This window comes from Eurypyga helias, unplaced genomic scaffold, assembly GCF_000690775.1.
Source record: "Eurypyga helias isolate BGI_N326 unplaced genomic scaffold, ASM69077v1 scaffold12645, whole genome shotgun sequence".
Taxonomy (NCBI): Eukaryota; Metazoa; Chordata; class Aves; order Eurypygiformes; family Eurypygidae; genus Eurypyga; species Eurypyga helias.
The window spans coordinates 3,853-27,214 of record NW_010252275.1 but is presented as its reverse complement, the minus strand read 5'-3'; the positions used below and the strand labels follow the sequence as shown (position 1 = coordinate 27,214).

Here is a 23,362-nt window from a genome sequence, read left to right as displayed (position 1 = left end):
GAACTGGATGGTCTTTAAGGTCCCTTCCAACCCAAACCATTTTATGGTTCTATGAAATAGTTGGTGGGGTTCCTTATCTTTAAAAACACTTTCAGGAAAAGATCACACTTAACTACTTACGGTTTTTCTAGATATTTTTTTTCTTTTTTCCCCCTGTAGTTCACAAGAAACCACTTCAGGAAGTGGAGATTGCTGCCATCACCCACGGTGCCTTGCAGGGGCTGGCCTACCTGCACTCTCACTGTAAGATCCATAGGTAAGGCTGGAGCTCCGTGCTGCCTAGGTGTCCATCCAGCTTCCACTCTCTGGAGTCTGAAAAGTGCTTTGCTATGTTTAAGCAATTCTGGTAAAGGTTATTCTTCCAAACCTTTCTCTGATGGGCTTGTCACTTCCCCTAATGGCACGGTAGATGCAGAAATAAATAAATAAATGTTGCATGTCCCAGTTCTATGGGCGGTGGATTTTTGGTCTGATTTTGAGTAATAATGGTATGTCAGGGACTTAAGAACTAAATTAGTGTAATGAATAGGGGGGAAATCGTCAGAATGAGGCAACTTGTGTCTAATTTATAAGGCTAAAAGCCCCTTTGTAGCCTACCAGCAAGCTTGAGACAGAAAACTGGTGTATCTGATGCCAAGACGGTGAGGGACTCTTGCGGAGGCAGGAAGTACCCATCACTTGTCAGAGTAACTATTTGGGGCATAGCTGTGCGTGGCTGTTAAATCACGTTTAGGTGAAAAGTTAGTTTAAACATGAACGCCTGTTTATGAAATTAGAATAAGATGATTTTTGATAGCCCTTTGTGTTTTTGCCCTTACTTAAGCATAAAAACACCATGCTTTCGAAGTGCATTTAGTTCTTATTTATAGTAAATAACCCCCTGTATAGACACTAATGAGAATTAGTTCTTGTTGGGTGCCCCCCCACCCTCCGCTGGGCCGGCGAGCACATGCCGGGCAGGGGGGACACCTCGTGGAGACGCAGAACAAAGCATCTCCCTCCGCAGCTCCCGGGCACCTCTGCAGCCGGATGACCTCACGCCATGGGATGGCCAAGGGTGAGGTGATCTTCTCACTAACCGCAGGCACGAGGCAAACCAAAGTTAGCCCATGTGTTTGCTGATGCGGCCACTGAGGCCTTCAGCAGTGAGGGTGGCAGTGGAGGTGGTGGCAGAGGGGACAGCCTGTGCTGTCTCTCTTGTACTTTGGGGTCTGTGTTCCTGCACATACAAGATGTCTTCAGTGCTTGTCGCCAGCAGAAGTGACGGATGCATGGACCCAAAAGGTGAAGGCATATCAGGACGTGTGTCCAAAAAAAAAAAAATCCATAGTACTTAGTTTTGAAGCAATGCTGTCCTGGGAACGGGGGAATAGAGGTTCTGATTCCAGCTCTGCTGGTGAGATACTGTAAGTAAATTCCTGTCTCTGTGGCTTTCTATCCCAGCTTTGCCTGTCCTGTGTGCTGCCCTGCGGAGACAAGGGCATTTTCCCGGTGTTTGTATCATGCTGAATTTAAAGAATCACAGAATGGTTTGGGGTGGAAGGGACCTTAAAGATCATCCAGTTCCAACCCCCCTGCCATGGGCAGGGACACCTTGCACTAGGCCAGGTTGCTCCAAGCCTCATCCAGCCTGGCCTTGGACACTTCCAGGGGTGGGGCATCCACAGCTTCTCTGGGCAACCTGTCCAAGTGCCTCCCCACCCTCTCCGGGAAGAATTTCTTCCTGATATCTAATCTAAACCTCCCCACTTTCAATTTGTACCCGTTCCCCCTTGTCCTGTCACTACAGACCCTTGTAAAAAGTCCCCCCCAGCTTCCTTGTAGCCCCTTCAGGTACTGGAAGGTGCTATAAGGTCTCCCCGGAGCCTTCCCTTCTCCAGGCTGAACACCCCAACTCTCTCAGCCTTATCTTTCAGCTTACCTGTTCTCTAGGTCCACAGTGGTACTGGATTTGTACTTGATGCACAAATCATGCTGCAGCTGTTGTGTGATAATTCAGTGCATGCTCTTCCTCTGCAGGAAATACAAGACAGGTACATGGGAAGGGAAACAGAGCTAATTACCTCAGTTTTCAGAGTCAGACATGAGTGAGTTTGGCAGTACACGGTAACTTGGTTTTGTTGGAGGTCTACAGCTACTGATACGTGACTTGGGTGTTTAAGGACTTGTAGTTGAACACCAGATAAGGAAAGTTGATACTCTTCTTGATGTATTTTTTTGTATAAAATACACGGTATTTTGTGAAGAGATGGCAAAGAGACATTCCAGACCGTATGGTGTATACAGCCTGGCTGTCAGGGATCCCTTACACATATTCCACTTATGTTGAGGTTCTGCTTTTGCAAAAGCAAATAGCTTTGCCTGTGTAAAGGCATCTCGGGCATACCTAGTGTGCAATTTTTCCCTTTGTTAGTGAAGTGCTGTATCAGGGTTTTAAGAAACTTTCACTCTGTTGTGATTTTCAGCTGGCAGTGTGTAAGTAACCTGAATTTCTGAAAGCAGTCCTCATTCTTTGATATCACATGGGTGCAAGAAAAAATTATTTCAGGTGTTAACAGACAAGTCTGCACAAGTCCTAGAAAATAAATGGTGCTTAGATGAGTTCATCCCTAACTTTCAGTAGGGTCATTGCTAAGTGTCTTAGGTTAAGTCAATTTGCATATCTTCTTTCTCAGCGTTTCATGGGCAGTTAATTGGAAATTAACCTACTTACTGCTGGAATTTAGAAATTTATGGGGCCAAAGGTGTTGAATGCATCTTGTGCCTTTTGTGTTGCCGTAGCTTTGTTATTGTTAATCTCCTTAACATATGAATGATCTGAGAGTTGTAGGAAGGATAAGATAAGGCAGCCTAGGGCACTTGAAAGTTAAAAATAACATGTCTGGTATCGTTGTAAGATGTCACAGCTGGGTATTAGGATATATCTTCCTTGGATCTCAGTTTGGGTCCTCAACCTTGCAACCATGGCTCGTCTCCTCTTCTCTTTCCTTACCCTCTGCCTTTTTTGGATGCAGACAGGCTTCTGTTCCCAAAAACACCCTGTATCTGATTTCTCTAGCTCTCCATAATAGTAGATTTCTAAATATTCTCAGGTTTCCCTGAATACTTGAGAAAAAGTTAGTGGACTTCTGTGTGTTTGTAAAGTTTTGCAAGTTACTCTGCTGTAACCAGAAGTATACTTCTCTTTTGTTCTTTTAAAGGGATATTAAAGCTGGAAATATTCTTCTAACAGAACCAGGTCAAGTGAAACTAGCTGACTTCGGGTCTGCATCCATAGTGTCCCCTGCCAACTCTTTCGTGGGAACGCCTTACTGGTGAGTAAAGCTTGCAACACTTCAGTCCTTTAAGACTGCTGTCTTCCATTTCTAGCGTTTCACAACCTGAAAATAATACCTGGTATAAAACCTTAATTAACCAAGCAGTTTTCCCAGTATCCCTGTGTCCAGCTCTTCAGGAAATGTGCTCTTTCTCAGTGCCCCTAAGTAGGCTGTGCAGTGCTCTGAAATGACACCAGTTAATGTTTCGACTGTGGTAATGCCACTGGCTTAAAAATTACTAAGACTTGCCATGGGTGATGGAACTAAGGCATGGAGAAAGGGAATCCTGTTAATCTGGCCATGCAGACTGGAAGTCACACAGCTGCTCACATTCTGTTTTGAAGAGACTTGCTTAAGTTATTCCTGACATCGTGGGCCAGCATAGCTTTATGCTCCACTTACTCCGTGGCAGACGCCCCAGGCATCAGGGGGAGTCACCTACTGCCCAATCTCTGAACAAGTCCGTGTGGCAGGAAGCCTGCTTCGTCTTTGAAGAGCAGAAGAGGCTGAATTTTTGCAGACTGGGCCCGCTGCTTCTTTTTTCCCCCCCCACTCACTCATCCCTTTATGCTGGCCCGCTGTATTTCCCCACTGTTCCGGATTTCCCTGTTCCTTTCTTAGCTACACTCACAGGCTGCATATATCTGCTGGAAAGTTCTCCTGGTGTGAAAATGGAAAACCCACCATCTCTGGTGAGAGTGAAAGTGATGCTTTTAGGACTCAGAGCCCTTGGTGTCTGCCTGCAGGGACAATGCCTTTGAGATGTGTGGGGGTCTCCCATGTGCCAGCATCTTGCACTAACAGCAAGATGATCAGGTTGGCCTCTTGTTTACTTTCCTTTCTTAAACTGCCTCTTGGAAGAGTTGCTAGCGCAGGCAAGTGTGGTTTCATTTCCGCATGGCTCTACTCGGCTCCGTGCTGGCTCTCCAAGTTCTGGTCTGCTGCTGAAGATAAGGAAGCCGTCTCATTTTAAGCGAAGTGCTGGGAATCACTGTTTGTATCCCCTAACCCCCATGTTTTGCATTGTGGTTGGCAGGATGGCACCAGAGGTGATCCTCGCTATGGACGAGGGGCAGTATGATGGGAAGGTGGATGTCTGGTCTCTTGGGATCACGTGTATTGAGTTAGGTGAGTAAATACTTGACAGCTGAGGTGAATAATTAACTGTCCGCAGTGTTTGTTAGGAAGTCCTGAAAAAAAGGAAGATTTTTACTCCTCCTAAGTTGGGTGTTTGGGGTTTTTTTTTCTTTTTATAAAGCCTGACTTGGAAACCACTGACAGCTGAGTTAAATCTTTTGCTCTCTGGCAAATCAAGAGCAAGTCACCAATGCAGTTGTGCTTTAATGTTAACCTGGTGTGCTCAGTTACTCCCTTAACTAGAGGACTCTAGCCTTGTCTGGGAAGAAACTAGGGTTTCTGGTCTGTGTTTCGCAAGCTGGGTTTTGAGACAGTTGTTCTGGCTGTTATCTCAAGGGAACTGATGTTCTAAGAATTGTGTGTCAGAAGGGACCTGCATTTAACTTCCCCACTCTCTGAAACAAACAAATCTTCAATCTCAGCTGAAAGTTTGTGACACGAATCAATGTGGACAGGTTCTGTTCATGAGAAGAAAAGGGTTTGCTCTGCAAAGGGCAGATAGGCATCCATGCAACCTGACGCAGATGTAGATGTGATAGCAGGTACACAGGGCAGGTGTGTGCGCTTCACGTTTGAACACTGACACTGCATGTGCTGAGTGCATCATTTTCAAAGATACTCCTGGGATGGATTACACTTACCTCGACAGCAGTACATCAAGAACTTATTGTGAGGGCAAGTTCACTGAAAATATTTTTTTTTAGGAATATATATGGGATAACAAAGAAGGGGATGTACAGAATGGGGAGAAAGCCCAATACTAGAATTTCTATTGAACTTTTCAATCAAGAACCTCAAAGCCATTTTACAGAGTTGATGGATTTGCTTTTTGCTTTTTTTTAACCCTTTTGAGAATCATTAAACTTTTTAAAAAAACTTAGAGCTTTGCCTTTGCATGATTCTGTTACTGACCACGGGGTCAGGTAGCAGTGGGAGGAAATCTCTTGCTGAACACCACCTGGCTTTCTTTGAATGCTGATGTCTTGATTCTTTGTGTAGCCCAAGTAAGTAGTGTTTAAAGGAAAGAAAATGTGGTGGTTTGCATGCATGCTGCATGTCAGGGATAAGTAACTGCTCTGACCCGAGCGTAAAAATCCTGGCATTGTTGGCTGGTTGGCATGACTGACCTTAGGGGGTGGTGAAAACTAGCCTTCCTCAGTGTCTGTCAGAGATCTGCTGCACTCCCAAAAGTCGGGGGCTGGTGGGTGTGTGTCCTCTCCGTGCAAGGACTAGTTAAGGGGAGTTGATGACACACCTGGCAAGGGGATTTGGCAAACTGTCCCACTTGCAGGTGACTGCCAGTGACAAATGAAACGGGCAGCTACTATTTTTCCTTCCTACAGATGCTTTGTCAGTGTGTCGAAGACCTGTAGGGATTGATACGTAAATGTCCTAGCCCTGCCACGCTGTATGCCTAAGCTCTGTCTTAGTCAGCTTCTGCTGATTTTTAGCTTAGCAGATCAGGTGTGAAACGTTGCAGTTAAGATAAAATCTACTGGAAATGTTTCTGTACAATTTGCATCCTGTTCTCTTTGGTTTTCGTCATCCCCCTCTTCAAGTGAGGAACAGCTTTTCTTGAGTGGTTGTCCTGGTCTAACCTAGAATATTAAAATCATTAGCTTAAAATGTTATGATGACAGTAATGAGCTACTGATTCAGCACTGATACCCTGCTCATACTTCCATATCTCTCTCCTTTTCTTTCCAGACTGCCTTATCACACCTTTCTCTTCTCTTTCCAGCTGAAAGGAAGCCCCCGCTTTTCAACATGAATGCAATGAGTGCCTTATATCACATAGCCCAGAACGATTCCCCTATGTTACAGTCAGATGAATGGTAAGAGAACCGTTACCGGATTATTTTCTTGTTTGTTTCCCTGAAAATGCTCTGCAACACTCTCTGCAGGGTTAAAGGCTGACAAGAAGTCTTTGTCGCAGGGTAGCGGTTTGACTGCGTTCTCAAATACTGCTCCTGTGTAGGCAGGCTTGATTTTGACCTGCTGTTGCTTTGGCTGTGCTATAATCTCAGTGTGTGGAGGTGTTAATTATGAGGCTGTAGATGCTGTAGGAATTAAAATATCCTTGGCTGCATTAAGCCAGGCGTAGCTCAGCATCAGCAAAGCTTCCAGCTGCAAAAGACCCCTGACAGGAGAGTTGGTAGCATTGTAGTGCTGCTGAAATGTGGAGAAAGGGCAGGGAGAGGTACACAGAATATAGAGGTAATTAGATTTATTTTCAGTGAGTGACTTGAAAAGCCATCAGAGCTCTGTGGCCAGTAAACACTCTCCATGCAGAGGCTTGTTCCAGAGTCTGAGCTTTGGTGCTTTGTTATTCTGTGGCAGCAAAGGGCTTGCCCCGTTTCCTGGTGTCTGTACCCATGAGTGGGATGTAGCTGTCCAGTGCTGCTTGGCAGACTCTGCCAGTGGCTTGCAACAATGGCCCCTGGAGAGGTGTGAAGTTCCCCCAGTAACCCTGCTAGACATGGAGGCAGCATAATTATGTCTTTGCTAATCATTTTATCAAAACCACTCCAGTTTCCTTATTTCCTCACCTCTATTTTGTCCACTTTTCAAGAGTCAAAGTGCTTGGTCTCGTGTCTGCACAGTGATACCCATGTCCTTCTGTGCAGAATGTGCAGTGCAGCGTTGAGACAACTAACGACTGCGGTCTACGAGACAGGATTTGTGACTGCAGGCAGTCTGTTTACAGTCACCTGTTTGCTCTTCCTGGCTTGGAGAACACAGGGAGTAAGCAAGGTGCCTTTTATGCTGCTTCTGAGTTCAGTGGCACCTAGAAGATCAGTTTTCTTCCCAGTTGTGACACAACCTCATATATAGTCTAAAGTTTTGTTGGACTGTGCGTTGTATCAAGACCCTTTACTGCGTCAGTGTCAGAAATAGTGGGAAGGCTCTAGAGAAGAGAGTGCCGTTTGTCAGCTAACTGTTTCTGGGCCTACCAATAATCTCCTTGTCATCTGTTTTGAAGTAGTTGAAGTAAATTGAAAATAGTGACTGGTACACCGAGTTCTTGGTTGGTTCTAGTTTATGGTTAGGAATAACGTTTGCTTCAACACTCTTCAACTATTGAAAGAACTGGTGGGATCAACTCACTCAGACTTTGGAAAAGCCCAGTGAATTTCTCTGCCCTAGAACTTAAACCTTGACTGATTTGTTCTTTCCTTTTGCTCTGTGCTAGTATGTCTGTGCGTATTCCAGATCCTAAGCTGCTTTTTCATTTAGAACTTCTTTTTTTTTTGATTTGCAGGTCAGACTCCTTTAGGGGATTTGTTGATTACTGCTTACAGAAAATACCTCAGGAAAGGCCATCATCAACCGATCTGTTACGGGTAATTTTTCAAATCTTTTCCAGAAACTTTAGAAAAATCTGCTTGATACCAAAATAATGCTAAAGGTGGTGAACAACTATTTGTGCTTTCAAAAAAGAATTGGTCTTGTCTCGATCAGTAGAGTTTTGGGGTCTTCTGAAGAGTATTTTAGGCTGCTTAACTTTGTTTCCTTACTTTGCCCGTTATGACAGTCACAATTCTCTTTATAACATGATGCTCAAGAGTCGAACTAACTGGAGTAAAGGAGAGGTAGGCTGTGTGGTAAGACAGATCTGCTGTTGAGTGAGGAGTTATTTGGGGAGCAGCCCAGCATCCTGCTCCTCTTGCACCCCACAGCTCAGTGGAGGTTAGATTTGAGGTGGAGGACTTGCAAGTCTCGTGGGATAGTAGCGTGAGTACTGGGGTTTAGCTCTCGGCAGGAGGGGGATAGAAGAATTTTAAGCTTAATGTTTATTTTTTAATGACTTTTTTTCCAAGACAATACTGTACAGACCTCAACAAAAAGTATTATCAAGGGCAAACAGGTCCAGAGATGGGTTGGCTAAATCAGTGCTGCAGAAGCGTGTTCCAACCTACAGTTTCCTGCATAGGCACGACTTAGGAGGGTGCTTCCTCCTGGAGGGATTTTCACCAGCCTCTCTGCCACCCTGTGCTGTCAGTAGGATGCCCTGAGTTGTGACCAGGCTGTACGACGGGGTGTCTGAAGGAGCAGGCAGAAAGGAGGGAGGGAACTGGAGGCAAACCTGTTTCCCCTCTAAATGGGGCAGAGGGAGTGGGGAAACTGTAACTTGGTGCAGCTCGTGTGAAAGCAAAGACCTTTTGGAGCAGTTAGGCAGTTTTGTGTAAGGTGGTACCGTAACTGTTAATTTGCTGGTGCTCCTCCTTTCTTCTTTTCCTGCTTGCCTTCTTCAGCAAGGAGGGTTTTGTTGTGTGGCAGGCAACACTTGCTACTAAGATTTTTTGCAATTTTAGTAAGATTTAAGGCTTGTAATTTGCTACAGGCTTTCTCTATGGAAGTGCTAGAAAAATCTAAAAAGCCATTTTAATTGCTACTCAAAACATAGACTTAACCAGTCTTCGTAAGATGCATAGGCAATAGCAAGTCTTTTGCAGAGCTGGGAATACTTGGAGAATTATACTCCACATGATCAGAGGGTTGAGCTCTTAATAAAGATTTACAGATAGTGGCTGATTATTTAAAGGAACAAGGGTATTAGGGATGGAAAGAGACTGGATGACCTACGCTTCTCTCCTGGCCAGAGCAAGATTGTTCTGTGCAGAGTGCTCTGAAGCATCCTGTCTCTATTTTTTTTATTATTTGACGGATGCAGCTGAAGTTCAGGAAGGTTATCTTGACCTTTTTTCTCTAGTAATGCTAATGTGAGCGTGATTAATTCTTTATCTGTTCATAATACCTTTTGAATATGTATTTTTTTGTGAACTTTCTGCTTGATGCCTGGGAGCTGGGAAAGGCTGGCTCGGCTGTGCTCTGTGGTGTTACACTGTGGGGGGTTTGATCCTCTGTTCTTTTGGCTGCTGTCTGGGGCAGAAGCCCTGACAAGTGTACTGATGAGTGCCAACTGTAGATCCCTCCTCGTGTTGTTATTTGCCAAACATACTTTGCATCTGGTTTTTTAATCGTGTATTTCCAGACATCCCTATTTTTTCAACTTCTCTCTCTAGTCATGCGTTGTTTGTATTTCTGTCTGTGTTTCTGATCTCCATTTTCCAATCTTTTCTTTGTCCTAGATGGGTTTTGAGCAATTCCTCTTGATTCCTTAACATCTTGTAATGTGTTTGCTGCTTCTCCATATTCATGCATCATACTTGGTTGTTAAAAGTAGCACTAACAGGATAGGCCTAGACCTAGATAGACCTCTTCCTATCAAACCACCAAAACCAAGTTGTGGTTTATATCCCTGTAATAGTTTCTGTACTGAACTCAGCTAAATAGAACATGTTTTGGGAATAAGCGTATCGTTTTGGAAAGTGCCTGTTACAGGTTCCTGATTCCCAGGAACACATAGGAGCAGGACCTGTGCTGGGAATGATGCGTCCAGAGTTTGCCAAAGTTTTGTCAGTGAATGAATTGTAAGTCAGTTCCAGTTTCAGCTTACCTGAGAAGTGTTGGAATTGCTTATAATTCCAAGGGCTTTGTGTTTGGGAAATTCAGGAGCAGCCTTGCGTTAGAAGGTAGGGATGTGTGAAATCCTGTCCAGCCCCTTTTCCATCAGGCTTGGTTTTTTAAGTATTTCCTTTCTTTAAAATTGATTAGTGGCCCTGCTCTTCCTCTGGTTGCCGAACATAGCTGCTGGTGAGAATTGCATGGCATGCTGCTCTTCCCCGCCAGGTAAACAGGACTGAGTTTTTCCTTAAATATTTGAGCAGAGGGATTGCTAGCTCCATTGAGTGCTTTGCTTAATTTCCACAGTAGGTTAGATTGCTGCTCTGTGTCTACCTGACAGCCTTTTCATGCTGATTTTTCTTCTAAGGCTACCATTCAGCCTTTGTTTTATGGCTTCTCTTGTTGCTCTTCTGGCTCAGTAAAATGCATTTTCATGGATGTTTCCGAGCCTCTTGGTTCTTGACGAGAGAAATTGAAACCCTGCGCTCTTTACCGAACAGCTAGCTTTGCGCTCGCTTCCGTCCTGGCTTTTAGCCTGGACCCTGCAGAATATTTAACTCGTGCCTTCGCTCTCCAGGTAAAGGCTGAACGAGCTTGTTTGTACTCTCTCAGGCGCCTGGTGTGTTTTTCATGTGATAGGTTCGTGCTGTGGCACATAACCAGCGTTTTGTTCTCTGGTTCTGCGTGCAGCACCCTGACAATCCTTTCGACCAGCTAATAGGTTTACGTTGTGGGTTTCAGAGTGATTCATTGGTGTGGATTGGCAGTCTTTCTGCTCTCTAGGAATAGTGTGAGTTCATTGAAGGATACAACTTCACGAGTGCCTTAGATTGGAGTCAGTGCAGACAGCTGGAACTGAGATCTTATTCTTAAAATGTGTATATTCAGTCTTTTCATTTGGTTTTAGATTTTCAGAGTGGTACCCTGGATGTTCTTTCCTGCTGTAGCTCTCCCTAAAACTTGTTAGATTATAAGATTGAAGAGCTCTTTGTCTTCTGAAGGCTTTTCACTTGAGTGCAGTAAACAAGGAGAGAGCAAATTTGTTGTGGCCACATTTTCTTAAAGGGAACAGAATTTTAAATCAGTTGTTTGAGCATGAATTCTGTTCCCATTCACTAGCCCAGCTGAAAATAGTCAAATGACTGTGATAGTAAAATGCAGTTGAAAATAAAATAGAAAACCTACAGAACTCTCACTAATATTTTTCCCTTTTAAAATAAAAAGCAGTTATAAAACGTGTTTTAAAACTTTCTCCCTGTTCTCCTCAGCTTGCATGACATTCCCCCGAGACTTTTCTGAGTCACTCTTCCAGCCAGTGTGCTGCCCGCTTTTAGACCAACTTCTTTCTCCCTTTGAGTCTGGTTGGATTTTTTTTCCTCTTTGCAGTTTGGAGAAAGTGTACAGATTAAGTCCTTTCAGACTCATTTCTCAGAGTTGCACAGTACCTAGCAAAGGGGTGACTACATCTTTTGTATGTAATTAAAAAAAAATAATAGAAATGAGCAGTCAGAATTGTATTCTCATTATGCAAGAACCCTTGGACTTTCAGTTCTGTGCATCTTTGTGCATCTGCCCTACAGTGGCCGTGTGGTTGCATTCTCATAGTTGAATAGTGCTTGAATAGGAAGCACGTAGTCTTTCCTGTGAAATGAGTGTTTGCAGTGTTAAAGAATATGCATAAACCACTAAACACTGGACATACAGGATGGATTTAAGTTCACGGTCGTTGTTCCAAATTTTTAAAAAGCACTAATGCATTATCTACAATGAGATAAAACATCCGTGTGGTTGCATTCTCATAGTTGAGCAGTGCTTGAATAGGAAGCACATAGACTTTCCAGTGAATTAGTGTTTGCAGTGTTAAAGAATATACATAAACCAGTAAACACTGGACATACAGGATGGATTTAAGTTCACGGTCGTTGTTCCAAATTTTTAAAAAGCACTAATGCATTATCTACAATGAGATAAAACATAGTTACCCTTTTTCTAATCATAGATAAGCTGCAGATTGATTCTGTTGACAGAGAAATAAATGGTGGTTATGTGCATTGAGGAGCAGAAATTATTCATTTTGCTTCTGTGTGAAATGATGTTTAGAGTTCCCAGCTATAATTCAGAAATAAGCACCATCATCACTACTAGCAAAAAAATTGATGGCGAAATGACTAGCTGTCCCCATTAGCAAAACTCAAATGCACAACAGTTTGAATTCAATTAAAACCAAGAAATAAGCCTGTGGCGTGATACTTCCCTGTTTATTTACAAATCATTAAGAAGTCAACAGCTCACCCTTTCAACTTTTTTGTTGAAAAAACCCTGTTCTCCTGTTTTAAGGAGAACTGGGTTTCACATACTGGTTACTCCAGCTCCAGTTGGATGTATTAGCTCTTGAACTTGAGGGATGGCAGCAGACAGAATCACAGAATGGTTTGGGTTTGGAGGGACCTTAAAGCCCATCCAGTCCCACCCCGCTGCCATGGGCAGGGACACCTTCCACTAGACCAGGTTGCTCCAAGCCTCATCCAGCCTGGCCTTGAAGACAGCCAGGGATCCAGGGCAGAGATGGTTTTCCCTGTGCTGTGGGACGCTGAGCTCACAGGATATCACCCTCCTGAGGATTTGTTTGCAGGTGGGGTCCAGCTGCTGAGGCTCCAATCAGAAGGCCATCATGGCATTTGCAGTGAGGGGCAGGGAACAACTTTTTTCCCATTCCACCTGATTGTTAACGTTTCTAGAAACGCACAGAAGATGTTTGTGCCTTCAGGCCAACTCCCGTCATACACCCTAAGCCACAGGCCCAACGACAGTGATTCCGCGTGGAATTTTGGCAGGTGAATACACCGACTGTCTACTTTAGTCAGTGGTTGAATGGGAAAGCTGTAAGGCTTTCACAACGCGCTGCAGCTGTACAGTTCAGGAGAACATAGGTGATACATCAGACAAGAGCCTTTAGTCAGGTACTTAAATACTGTTGAAGAATTAATTGTTAAGTCTGCACCTAAAACCTGTACTTCTAGTATATCCTTAGCAGGAGTGAGTTAGAAACTGATTTTACTCTAACTCTGGCTACAAATGCTTTAAGTATAAATAAGTCTTACAGTACATGTCTGAATCGGTACGGATAGGTGCAGGATAAACCTTTCCATGTAGCTTCAGCAGGTTGTCTTACATAGTCAGGATTGCTTCTTCTTTGTCCTGCCCGCCGTTCGTTCATTCGGAAGTCCTGTGCCTCTGTAGGGGAAGTGACCCTGTCTTGTACCTGGTGTGCCTCAAGTCAACGGGCTCAGGATGGCCAAATGAGCTGTGTTGCCTGGAGGGCTCAGAAAACCTGAGCCCAGTCCAAACTCTTTCACTTCAGACAGAAAAGTGAGTCGGGGGTAACGAGAGCTTGGGAAGGGTCGGCCAGGTCTTGCGTCTCCCCATCCAGCTCCTCCTGCTGTGCCTGCGTGCAGGCTACACCCCCTCCCATCAGTTTCTGGTAGCGAAGTGATTTCTGCCCCACTTCTCTTGACTCTGTTTCACTGGGTTTTGTGCTTTAGCGGATCTTTTGGCTTCTGAACAACACGTTTTGCAGCCTACGCTTCAAAACGCATGGGGTGCAGCATGATCAGTTTGGTTATTTGACACCGTGATGAGCACAGCCGGTGTAATCAGTGCTGAGCGTGCGGCGTCTCGTGGTGGGTATCGCTAATGACTGAATATGAACAGACCAATTACTGAATATGAATTGTCATTTGGGGTGTCTGCTAACGGGTCACTGTGTCCCTGGTTTTACGTCAAACACGCTAGTGTCATGTCTGAAACCATGTGTTTTGCTTCCTTCAATGTAGCACGATTTTGTTCGCCGAGAACGACCACCCCGGGTACTCATAGACCTCATACAAAGGACGAAAGATGCAGTACGTGAACTGGATAACCTTCAGTACCGGAAAATGAAGAAAATCCTTTTCCAGGAGACACGGAATGGCCCGCTGACCGAGTCTCAGGAGGAGGAGGAGGTACTTTTATTTTGTCACCCCATTTACACTGTTACAAATAATTTTAGGGAAAGTGAGGTGTTCCTACCCGTAAGGGGGCAGGTGTGGATACAGTCTCTGGTGTTGGAATATCATCTGGATCAGGAGAGAGGCAGGATGGGATAACAACCGACAGCCACCCTTACTCGGCGTTAGATGTGCATTTATTGTCAGCTTTAAAACGAGTTTTTTCAAAGATGATGACCGTTCTGAAAACCTGAGGGAAGAGCCTCGTTTGGAGGGACATCCTCTGTGAGGAGGAAGTGGCTCACAGCCTGTGTGAGGGAGGGTCTGTGGACAGTCCAGGCTTTTCAGTCTTGGAAGCGCAGTCTAGACCACTTGATTAATGTTAATATTTTTTCAATTACCATAACCTTACTGTAAAGTAATTGGCCTGTCATGAGCTGAAAAACAAATTGCCAAATTAGTAAGACTTATTTTTTTTTAATTCTTTAATATTAAAGACATAAAATTCAGCTTGAGCTTAAATCTTGTAATAAACAATCCACTTAATCAGTGTATGATAATTGACACTAACTGTGACTTTAAGAAGGAAACCAGTCATTTTTCAGTTGATGAGATTAGATGGTAATTAATGTCGTTTGGCACAGGCGCATTGGGTAAATAAGTCTGACTGGTTCTCAGTGAAAAAAAAAAAAAAAAGAAATGGACAGGCAAGTGATGTTTGTATCCCTTATTGCTGCAGTACAGCCAGATCGTATGCAGTGAGATGCCCAAGCTCAGCATATGTTCAGGGACTTTGGTTTTGAGGTTTGTGTATGTCAAATGTTCTTCTGCAGCTGAACTAGAGCTCTGGTCTAAGAAAAGGGTAAGCCTGGGTGTTAAGTAGGAGAGCGTACGGAAGGAGGGGCTGGCACTTAGCGCTGTCCCTCACGCTGAAGGAGAAGCACAAAAGTAGCTGGAACAGCCACCACTGTGATCAAAGCTACACGGTTCTGTTCTAACCCTCCAGCTAGCCAACTTGTAAACCTCGAACTTAGCTGGGGGCGGGGGGTTGTCAGACTTCTGCACTGAAACCTTCAGCCTTTGTCTACCTGTGTGGGAAGAGTGGTTAGGAGAGAGACAGGGTAGGAAAGCACAAGGGAATGGGCTTCCCACCTCACCGTTCAGCAGATCCAGGCTCAATCGCTAAGTAGGATACAGGTGGCAGGAGTCGACTCCGAGGTGTATCTTCTGTTCCTCCTGTCCCCACCTCTCAGAAAAGGGGGAATAAAGAGGTTGCATATCTAGGATTAACACGTATGAAGCTCACACTCTGCATGTGCCCAGCATGTTCCGCACTGTGTTTTACCCCTGAGCTCGTGTCTGACGAGAGGAGGTTGTGCTGCTCGTGTGTGTCACTAACTTGACAGTGAAAGGAAAATACAGCACGTGCTTCAGTTACTACTTCACTGGCTAACAAGAGCTGCTCGGCTGTAAATGCCACAAGAGAGTGCAGGAAAGGAACATTACAAATCCTTCACACTCAGAATATCACTAATGCATTCCTCAAAGCTCTTGCGAGGGAGTTAAGGTCATTTGAAAAGTATTTAGAGTCAGGAAATCAACGTTAAGGTTGCATATGCAATCTCATCCCTGTCCTTTGTGCATATGCATTCGTTAATTACGTAGCCAGAGCCTCATCTCAGATGCTTCGTTATGTTACTTCTGCAACTTTATATAAGCATCCTGGAAATACTTTCCTTCCCGTGTGCATATGTTCTCTGTAAAATAGTATTCTTTTGGTGGTTTGATTTTTTAAGTGCTCTCACACAGGCTCTGAACGATCTGCTGATGGCTTAAAAATAATCACTCAATCAAATACAAATCTGTCAAGTCTGTCAATTTTATCTTTCTGCCGGTTTCCAGCAAAATGAGTACCCTGTTAATTGATTTGTAATGTAATTCTCCCCAAGATCGCTTTGGAGGCCAGGACAAACTGAGTGCAGTACCAAGCTGTTCGTTTTGATGAATCAAGGCTATTTTGGAGCAGGAGCTGAAGGATTTTCAAGTTCTCGGCCCTCACTGTGAACTCCTTGCGAGCATCTTCAGCTCCATTAGTTAATTACAAAGGACTCCATAAACGCTCTGTCAGTCCAGATTAAATGCATACTCTGGGATTACTGTGCTGGTAGGAGTATGCAACAAGAAAGAAGGATGCGAACTTCTGATATTTGTCTGTAGAATCAAAAATATGTCCTGTACGAGGTATTTGCATATGTCTAAGTAGATTACAAGTTTTAATTGCTAATAATGCAGGTTCCTCTGAGTCAGCCGCTTAAAGGTGAATGAAGAATTTCTCTTGGCTGAAAACACAAGGCTAAAGTGGTTTTTAGCTTGACAAAATGGAATCGCTGCCTGCTTGGGACGTGGAGGTTAAAACCCCTACACCTGTTAAGCACCGTGTGATAGTTATCAAATCATAAACAAACGGGTTCGTTACCTTACAAGTTTCCTGATTCACAAAATGCGTGGTAGCGTACCCTGACTTGGAACACTGGTTTAATACAGATTGTGCCTTTTAATTATGAGACTGCTTCCACCAGCCATCCAGGATTCCTGGATGTCTCTTATTCAAGCCAAGAGCCATGCCCAGACTTACTGATCCGTGGGGAAAAAAAACCAAAAAAGCTTGGCTTGAAGCCCGATGTAGTAAGATCGCAGGGAAGAGGCAAGAGCTAGCTGCCCCGCGCGCAGTATTTCATAACCCGGGCAGCCTTGAGAAACGTAGTTGCCAAAATAATGAGCAAAGAGCCGTTAACTCTGCAGAGCCGCCTTTAACACAAGCTCTGGGCGCTGCAGGCACGTGCTGAGCAGGTCATCTCCTGCAGTATTTGTAACTGATGCGCCCCTTGTTTTATAGGACAGTGAGCATGGATCAAACCTGAGTAGGAAGATGGACAGTCTGGGCAGCAACCATTCCATCCCAAGTATGTCTGTGAGCACAGGCAGTCAGAGCAGCAGTGTGAGCAGCATGCAGGAGGTCCTGGATGAGAGCAGCCCTGAACTGGTCATGATGCATAGTGACGAGAGCACAATTAATTCCACTTCCTCCGTTGTTCCTAAGAAGGTATGTTCTCTGGTGCTCTCCATAGCTTCCCGCAGTCCCTGCTGTCACTCCCATCGGCTCACCGGCGTAGGGCCCAACGATCAGCGTGCTGTCCTCGTGCTGAGCCATCTGCTGAGAGCAGGAGCTGGTGCCGGGCTTGCCAGAAACCAGTTCTGTGTTTTCTCTAAAAGCTAAACTACATTTAAATAACCTCTGAAAATAAAAAGAGGCCGCTGATGAAAGGTAGCGCTGCCAGCGCCTAGGCAGGGTTCACGCATACTTACTGCATGCCTCCTTACCCGGCCCTGCATGTGCACTTCATCTCTGCTTGTAACACTGGTCCTTGCTTCCTTGTGAATGACTGTACTGGGTGGTGCGCGGTGACACCGGTCACAGCAGCTGAGCTAACCATTTACCAGTCACAGTGTGTGATTAAAATCTGCTTGCACTCGGATTTCCCTCACGAGAAGTGGAAGTGTGCGGAACTTTGGACCCTTCCCACGAGGTATGTTTTGAGTCAAGTTCCAATCGATGCTTTTCTGCTCTTTTACTGCATGTTGTGATCTGTTGCCTTTCGTTTTCGTAGTGCTAGAAACAAGCTGAAGTTGTCCAGCTGTAAGTCAGCACCTACTGTACGATGGTTTGACTGAATAGTTTTGGCTTGGCCATAGCAGTGGCACTTGCTAGTGGGCAGTGAAATGCAGGTTGGTTGGGTGATTGCATTTGCAAAGAGCTTCAAAGTGTTACGTATGCGTTTTGCCAGAGGAGCTGAAACGTTACAGCAGCGTGAAAAGTATGAATTTCTCTTTTGGAGGGTTATGGCAAAGCTTGGTTCTAACTAACTAAATATTTGTAAGCCGGTTTTTTCCCCCTGAAATACAGCGTTTGTGTCATTGAATACTGAAGCGCTTATAAAATGGAGCTCTCAAGAAATTGTCTTCCACAAAAGATCGCCTTGCGTAGCTGAAGATGCTGTCAGATAAGTTGCAGAGGTTGCAGGGCTTTACATCTTTCTCAAACACGCTTATAAGAGCACCTTTAGAGAAGGTTTCATTTTCACCTCTCTGAAAAAAGCAGCGTTGAGTACAAAACGCCAGCCCGAGGCACCATCCTGAGCGAAGAGCGGCGTGACTGAGTCCGTGTTCTGGGTGATCGTAGGTGGAGCTTTGGCAGTGTCTGTGAGCGGTGATTGCATGTGAGGAAGTGGTGATCTTTACGTACGCGTCCAAGCAGGCATTCGGGGGGTTGATTTACAGCGCAGTCGTACGTTATATTGGTACAGAGTGATCGGTGTCATCGCAGCTGATGGGAACGAAATGCCAGCCGCTCCCATCCAACAGACGTTGCGTTTGAAAGAAGTCGAATTCTTGCTGGGTTTAAGAATAATAGCTTGGTTTACAGTGACTGTGGCACTTGTGAAGTACACGCACAGGATACTTCGGAGGCTGTAAATTCAGTCCTCTTCGTGTAGCTGTTTTTTAAGATCGAGGCATTGAGTTGAGCAGAACGCGTAAGCATGACCCCACATGAAAGTTTTTTGGTACCAGGTTTCAAAGAACAAGTCTTGCACACTTGTAACTGAAGTATTCTAAAAGAAATCTCCTGTAGATCACTTAAAGCAGGTGTTTTAGGGTAATTTTGGAAGCCCAAACCCCAGAACTTCACTGCTGGTCTCTATAAAGTAGTTAGCAGCCGGTGCGGTGACCGCTCCGCGGCGTGGGTGTCTTCTCAGCTGGCAGATGTTACCTTCTGCTGTCTGTACGCACGAGGTGAATCTAGGCTGCCTGTAGCAGGGCGTATTCCAGCCTGCAAATGTGTCGTTTTAATTTAGTGCGTGATTTTTTTTGTTAATTCTCTTTTACTTGAGGGAACGTGGTTTTAAATGGAAAACTGCTTCACATCTGTATTCTGTATAAATGAATGCACGTGCAAAGACGAAAACTGGAACGGGACCTTTCAGGGGGTTTATATACACGTACATCCCGCTGTTCTCAGGGTGAAGTTCCTTATTCTGGAGAAACTTCAGTGTCTCTGTACTTGATTTAACTGTGCCGCTGTGAACTGCTGAAGCTGCTCCATGCAGCTCATTTTGATCTAGCAGGAGAGAAGTAGGGAGCGTCGAGTTCGGTAACACTGGAGCCTAATCACAGACAAAATGGAAAGAACCTGGGCTTCATGTTTAATTTAAGCTTTTGTTTTGCATTTAATCAGCCTTTAAAGGCTAAAAGGAAAATACTGATGAGCATAATTAGCCAGCTGTCTCCATTATGTGGTCATAGGGTCACATACGAGATTGTTTTGACATGGGTCACATCAAAGTGTTGTGTAAAATTATGGTATTCCACAAATGTGTTAATTAACAACCTCCGGATGTACCAGGCTGTGTCAAGTGACTCACGTGGCAGAATTGCCTGGACCGTGTTGGTATTTTCTAAGGCTCCAAGCTCTGCGTGTCAGAGGCCTGTGGATTTCCTTGGACCACAGCCCCAGAGTGTCGCGTGCGATTGTGAAACGTAGGGTGATGGTGGCGGTGGTCGGGTGGGAAGTACACTTCCCAGCCTTCAGTGCTTGAGGCCACTGCCTGGTGTGAGAACCAGTCTGGAGTGGCATTTGCTTGGTGTAAATCAGGAGCAGAGCTCGGCTGTGGTTACCTGTGTAGCGCTAGGCTGGGAGAAGCTTTGAGCATCCCCGTCAAGCACTCCCGGCATCCTGTGCGGTGACCAGCTACTCTGAGACGGAGGCAAAGTGTAAGAAACAGGCTGATGGAGTAAAAGCATTTGTAAACAACTTTTACTTTAACAGCTGCTACTTGGCTGTAACTTCCAAAAATGTTCTGTGGTCTCAGGGTAAGTGACCACATGACATGAAGGGGGCCTACAAGGGTGCTGGGGAAGGACTTTTTACAAGAGCCTGTAGTGATAGGACAAGGGGTAATGGGTATAAATTGAAATCAGGGAGGTTTAGATTAGATGTCAGGAAGAAATTCTTCACAGAGAGGGTGGGGAGGCACTGGAACAGGTTGCCCAGAGATGTTGTGGATGTCCCATCCCTGGATGTCTTCAAGGCCAGGCTGGATGAGGCTGTGAGCAACCTGGTCTAGTGCAAGGTGTCCCTGCCCATGGCAGGGGGTTGGAACTAGATGATACTTTAAGGTCCCTTCCACCCCAAACCATTCTATGATTCTATGATCTGCTTCTGGTCTGGTTAATTTTCACTGGCTGTGCTAGGTCATGATAGGTACGATGGTTGGGTTTTGCCTGATGGAGAGTAGCATTTGTGGTAAGTCCTCCTTGAAAAGCGGGCACTGCTTCACCCCTTCACAGTACAGAAGCTTTGGGGCAGCAGTAACTCGTGCTTAGGACAAAGATGACTCCCACCTCTCAGCAGAGTCGAAGTTGTACGTTGGAAGAAAAATCACTTGACGGGAAGAAAATAATGAGCCCTAAATGAATGTGTAGATTTTTATTAACTGAGATTATAGCTGTGCCCTGGACTCCTGGAAGGGAAAAATGACAGTGTCTGCTACTCAAGCAGGAAGCCTGCATCTTCCCTTCCTGGGATTTTGGTCCATCCTTAGGATCAAAGACTGCTTCTTCCGGAGGATGCCTTAATCACCAGCCGATCCTTCACAGGCAATTTCGATGTCTGGCGTGCCTGAGCTGCCCTGCTAGGGACTCTTCCTTTCCCCTTTGGTGACCTCCGTGTAAGTATGAGCAATGTGAGATGCACAGTGAGAGTTTTTTTTAATTATTATTTTTCAAACCTGTCTCTTTTGAAGACCGTTAACGTAACCGTGCTTCTCCATCCAAGGATCATCGTACCGATGGATACACATCCCTGTGTCCATCTTCTGTTGGGAGCTAGTTCAGTTGTTCAGCTCACAGGTTGAGAACTGAGCAGTAAATGGCAGCTCTGATGCTGGCCCAGCTGTAGCTGAGAGTGGAAAAACATCGACAAGGTGGGGTGGGGAGTTGAACTCCAAAGACACGTAGACCAGGATTCAGTAGCAGATAGGTATCAGTTCATTCACCTTAAAGCAAGGATGAGGATTTTGGCTCTCCAAGAGTCCAGGCGTCATTGGTTCAGCTGCTGGTGTCAGGTGGCTTCCCAGACATACTGCTTTGTTGTCCTAAGTGAATATGCGAAGCAGTAGGACTTGGAATGTTCCCACATAGTATCATTTTATTTCCATATAACTTTAAAATAGTAAAAAAGGTCTTTTAATCTGAACAGGAATCCCGTACGGTATTGTTTTGCTCAGCTGCAATACAGAGTTGTTGCTGTTACTTACTTCAACCTTAAAATCGTGTTATGAAGATGAAACTTGGGCAGTGGAAGTCAGGGAAATCTTCTGATTAATATCTAGTTCCTAAGAGAAGGATGAAGAGGCTGTTCATACTTGATCGTCACAGGTTCCTGCCCACTGTCTGTAATAAAGACGTGCTTCTCTAACAACTGTTGCAGCTTGAGTGGCTTTCCAAACCCATCAGATTAACCTGTGCACGTTAACCTGCCCCTGTACTCTGCTCTGGTGAGACCCCACCTGGAGTGCTGCGTCTAGCTGTGTGACCCCCAGTATCAGAAGGATATTGACCACTTGGAGCGAGTCCGGAGGAGGCCACAGAGATGCTCCGAGGGCTGGAGCCCCTCTGCCATGGGGACAGGCTGGGAGAGTTGGGGATGTTCAGCCTGGAGAAGAGAAGGCTCCGGGGAGACCTTATAGCACCTTCCGGTACCTGAAGGGGCTACAAGGAAGCTGGGGGGGACTTTGTACAAGGGCCTGTAGTGACAGGACAAGCGGTAATGGGTTTAAATTGAAAGTGGGGAGGTTTAGATTGGATATCAGGAAGAAATTCTTCCTGGAGAGGGTGGGGAGGCACTGGGACAGGTTGCCCAGAGAAGCTCAGGATGCCCTATCCCTGGATGTCTTCAAGGCCAGGCTGGATGAGGCTTGGAGCAACCTGGTCTAGTGGAAGGTGTCCCTGCCCATGGCAGGGGGATTGGAACTGGATGATCTTTAAGGTCCTTTCCAACCCAAACCATTCTGTGATTCTATGATTCCTGTCCCTGCCGTTATTAATACAGCAGATTCCGCAGCATCCATGCGGAATCCTGTGGATGGAGGGTGCTCTGGCATGGCGGTGCTGCACGAGTTACAGCTGAGGCAAAGGCAAGGGTGTTTTCCTGCTTACCAAGATTTATGATTCATGCTTGGAGAAGATGTTGTTTTTATGAGATGTAAAGGATATTTAGGTGATGACTTACTGCGCTGTGGCTTGCGCGTGCCGGCAGCGACAACCCCTGGCGTACCTTCTGGAATAGTGTCAAGCAGGTCGGTGACATGAAGCCTTTTCTCAAAAGACTGGTAATACTACAACCTCACTGCAGATCATCGAGGCATTTAGTGCAGTGCGTTAAAGTGAACGATGGCATACACTGTTGTTTTCCTTCCTCTTTAAATTCCTAGAAGGAAGGCGTTTTCTGCAGTTCCATTCAAGCCCTTCCTACGGCTCAGAAATTGCCTTTCCTATTAGTCTAGGAGGCTTGGGCAAGTGGATGTTCTTTCTGAGGTGCAAGTTTGGCTACGTCTAGCTGTGGAGCCCCCAACATCAGAAGGATATTGACTACTTGGAGCGAGTCCAGAGGAGGCCACGAAGATGATCAGAGGGCTGGAGCACCTCTGCTATGATGAAAGGCTGCGAGAACTGGGCTTGTTCAGCCTGGAGAAGAGGAGGCTCCGAGGAGACCTCATTGCAGCTTTCCAGTACCTGAAGGGGCTACAAGGGTGCTGGGAGAGGACTTTTTACAAGAGCCTGTAGTGACAGGACAAGGGGGAACAGGTACAAATTGAAATCAGGGAGGTTTAGATTAGATATCAGGAAGAAATTCTTCCCGGAGAGGGTGGGGAGGCACTGGGACAGGTTGCCCAGAGAAGCTGTGGATGCCCCATCCCTGGGCGTGTCTAAGGCCAGGCTGGATGAGGCTTGGAGCAACCTGGTCTAGTGGAAGGTGTCCCTGCCCATGGCAGGGGGGTTGGGACTGGATGATCTTTAAGGTCCCTTCCACCCCAAACCATTCTGTGATTCTATGATTCTATGGTTCAGCTTTAGGTTGGTCCAGTGCGATCAGTTTGCGGTTGGGGTGTGTTAGTTTCCAAATCAGCTGCCGAAAAGGATGGGACTCCTTTCTCTGTTTGCATTTTGTTAATTCTTTGCGCTTTTTGTTGCTTGATCAGTGCAGAGGTTGTTTGAGCCATGTGACGATGTTAGATACTGAAAAAATGTAAATATCCCATGCAATTTATAGATCTGTCTGCCAAGTTTTGCTCTGATGAAAAGCTGAGACAAAATTCTTATTGATTCTTCTGTAGG

The 23,362-nt window shown here is 45.3% G+C and overlaps 1 protein-coding gene across 1 annotated transcript in view; it reads left to right on the top strand.

The window, feature by feature from the left end:
- LOC104510157 (serine/threonine-protein kinase TAO3) overlaps positions 1–17,012 on the top strand; it is a gene marked incomplete at its 3' end in the record, with an annotated part of 25,075 nt that extends 8,063 nt beyond the window's left edge. Inside the window, exons 6-12 of the mRNA XM_010152321.1 lie at positions 160–256; positions 3,201–3,314; positions 4,354–4,445; positions 6,196–6,289; positions 7,717–7,798; positions 13,757–13,924; positions 16,806–17,012. Coding sequence (XP_010150623.1) covers positions 160–256; positions 3,201–3,314; positions 4,354–4,445; positions 6,196–6,289; positions 7,717–7,798; positions 13,757–13,924; positions 16,806–17,012 — 854 coding nt within the window. The remainder of the gene's footprint in view (positions 1–159; positions 257–3,200; positions 3,315–4,353; positions 4,446–6,195; positions 6,290–7,716; positions 7,799–13,756; positions 13,925–16,805) is intronic.
- Positions 17,013–23,362: the final 6,350 nt, after the last annotated feature.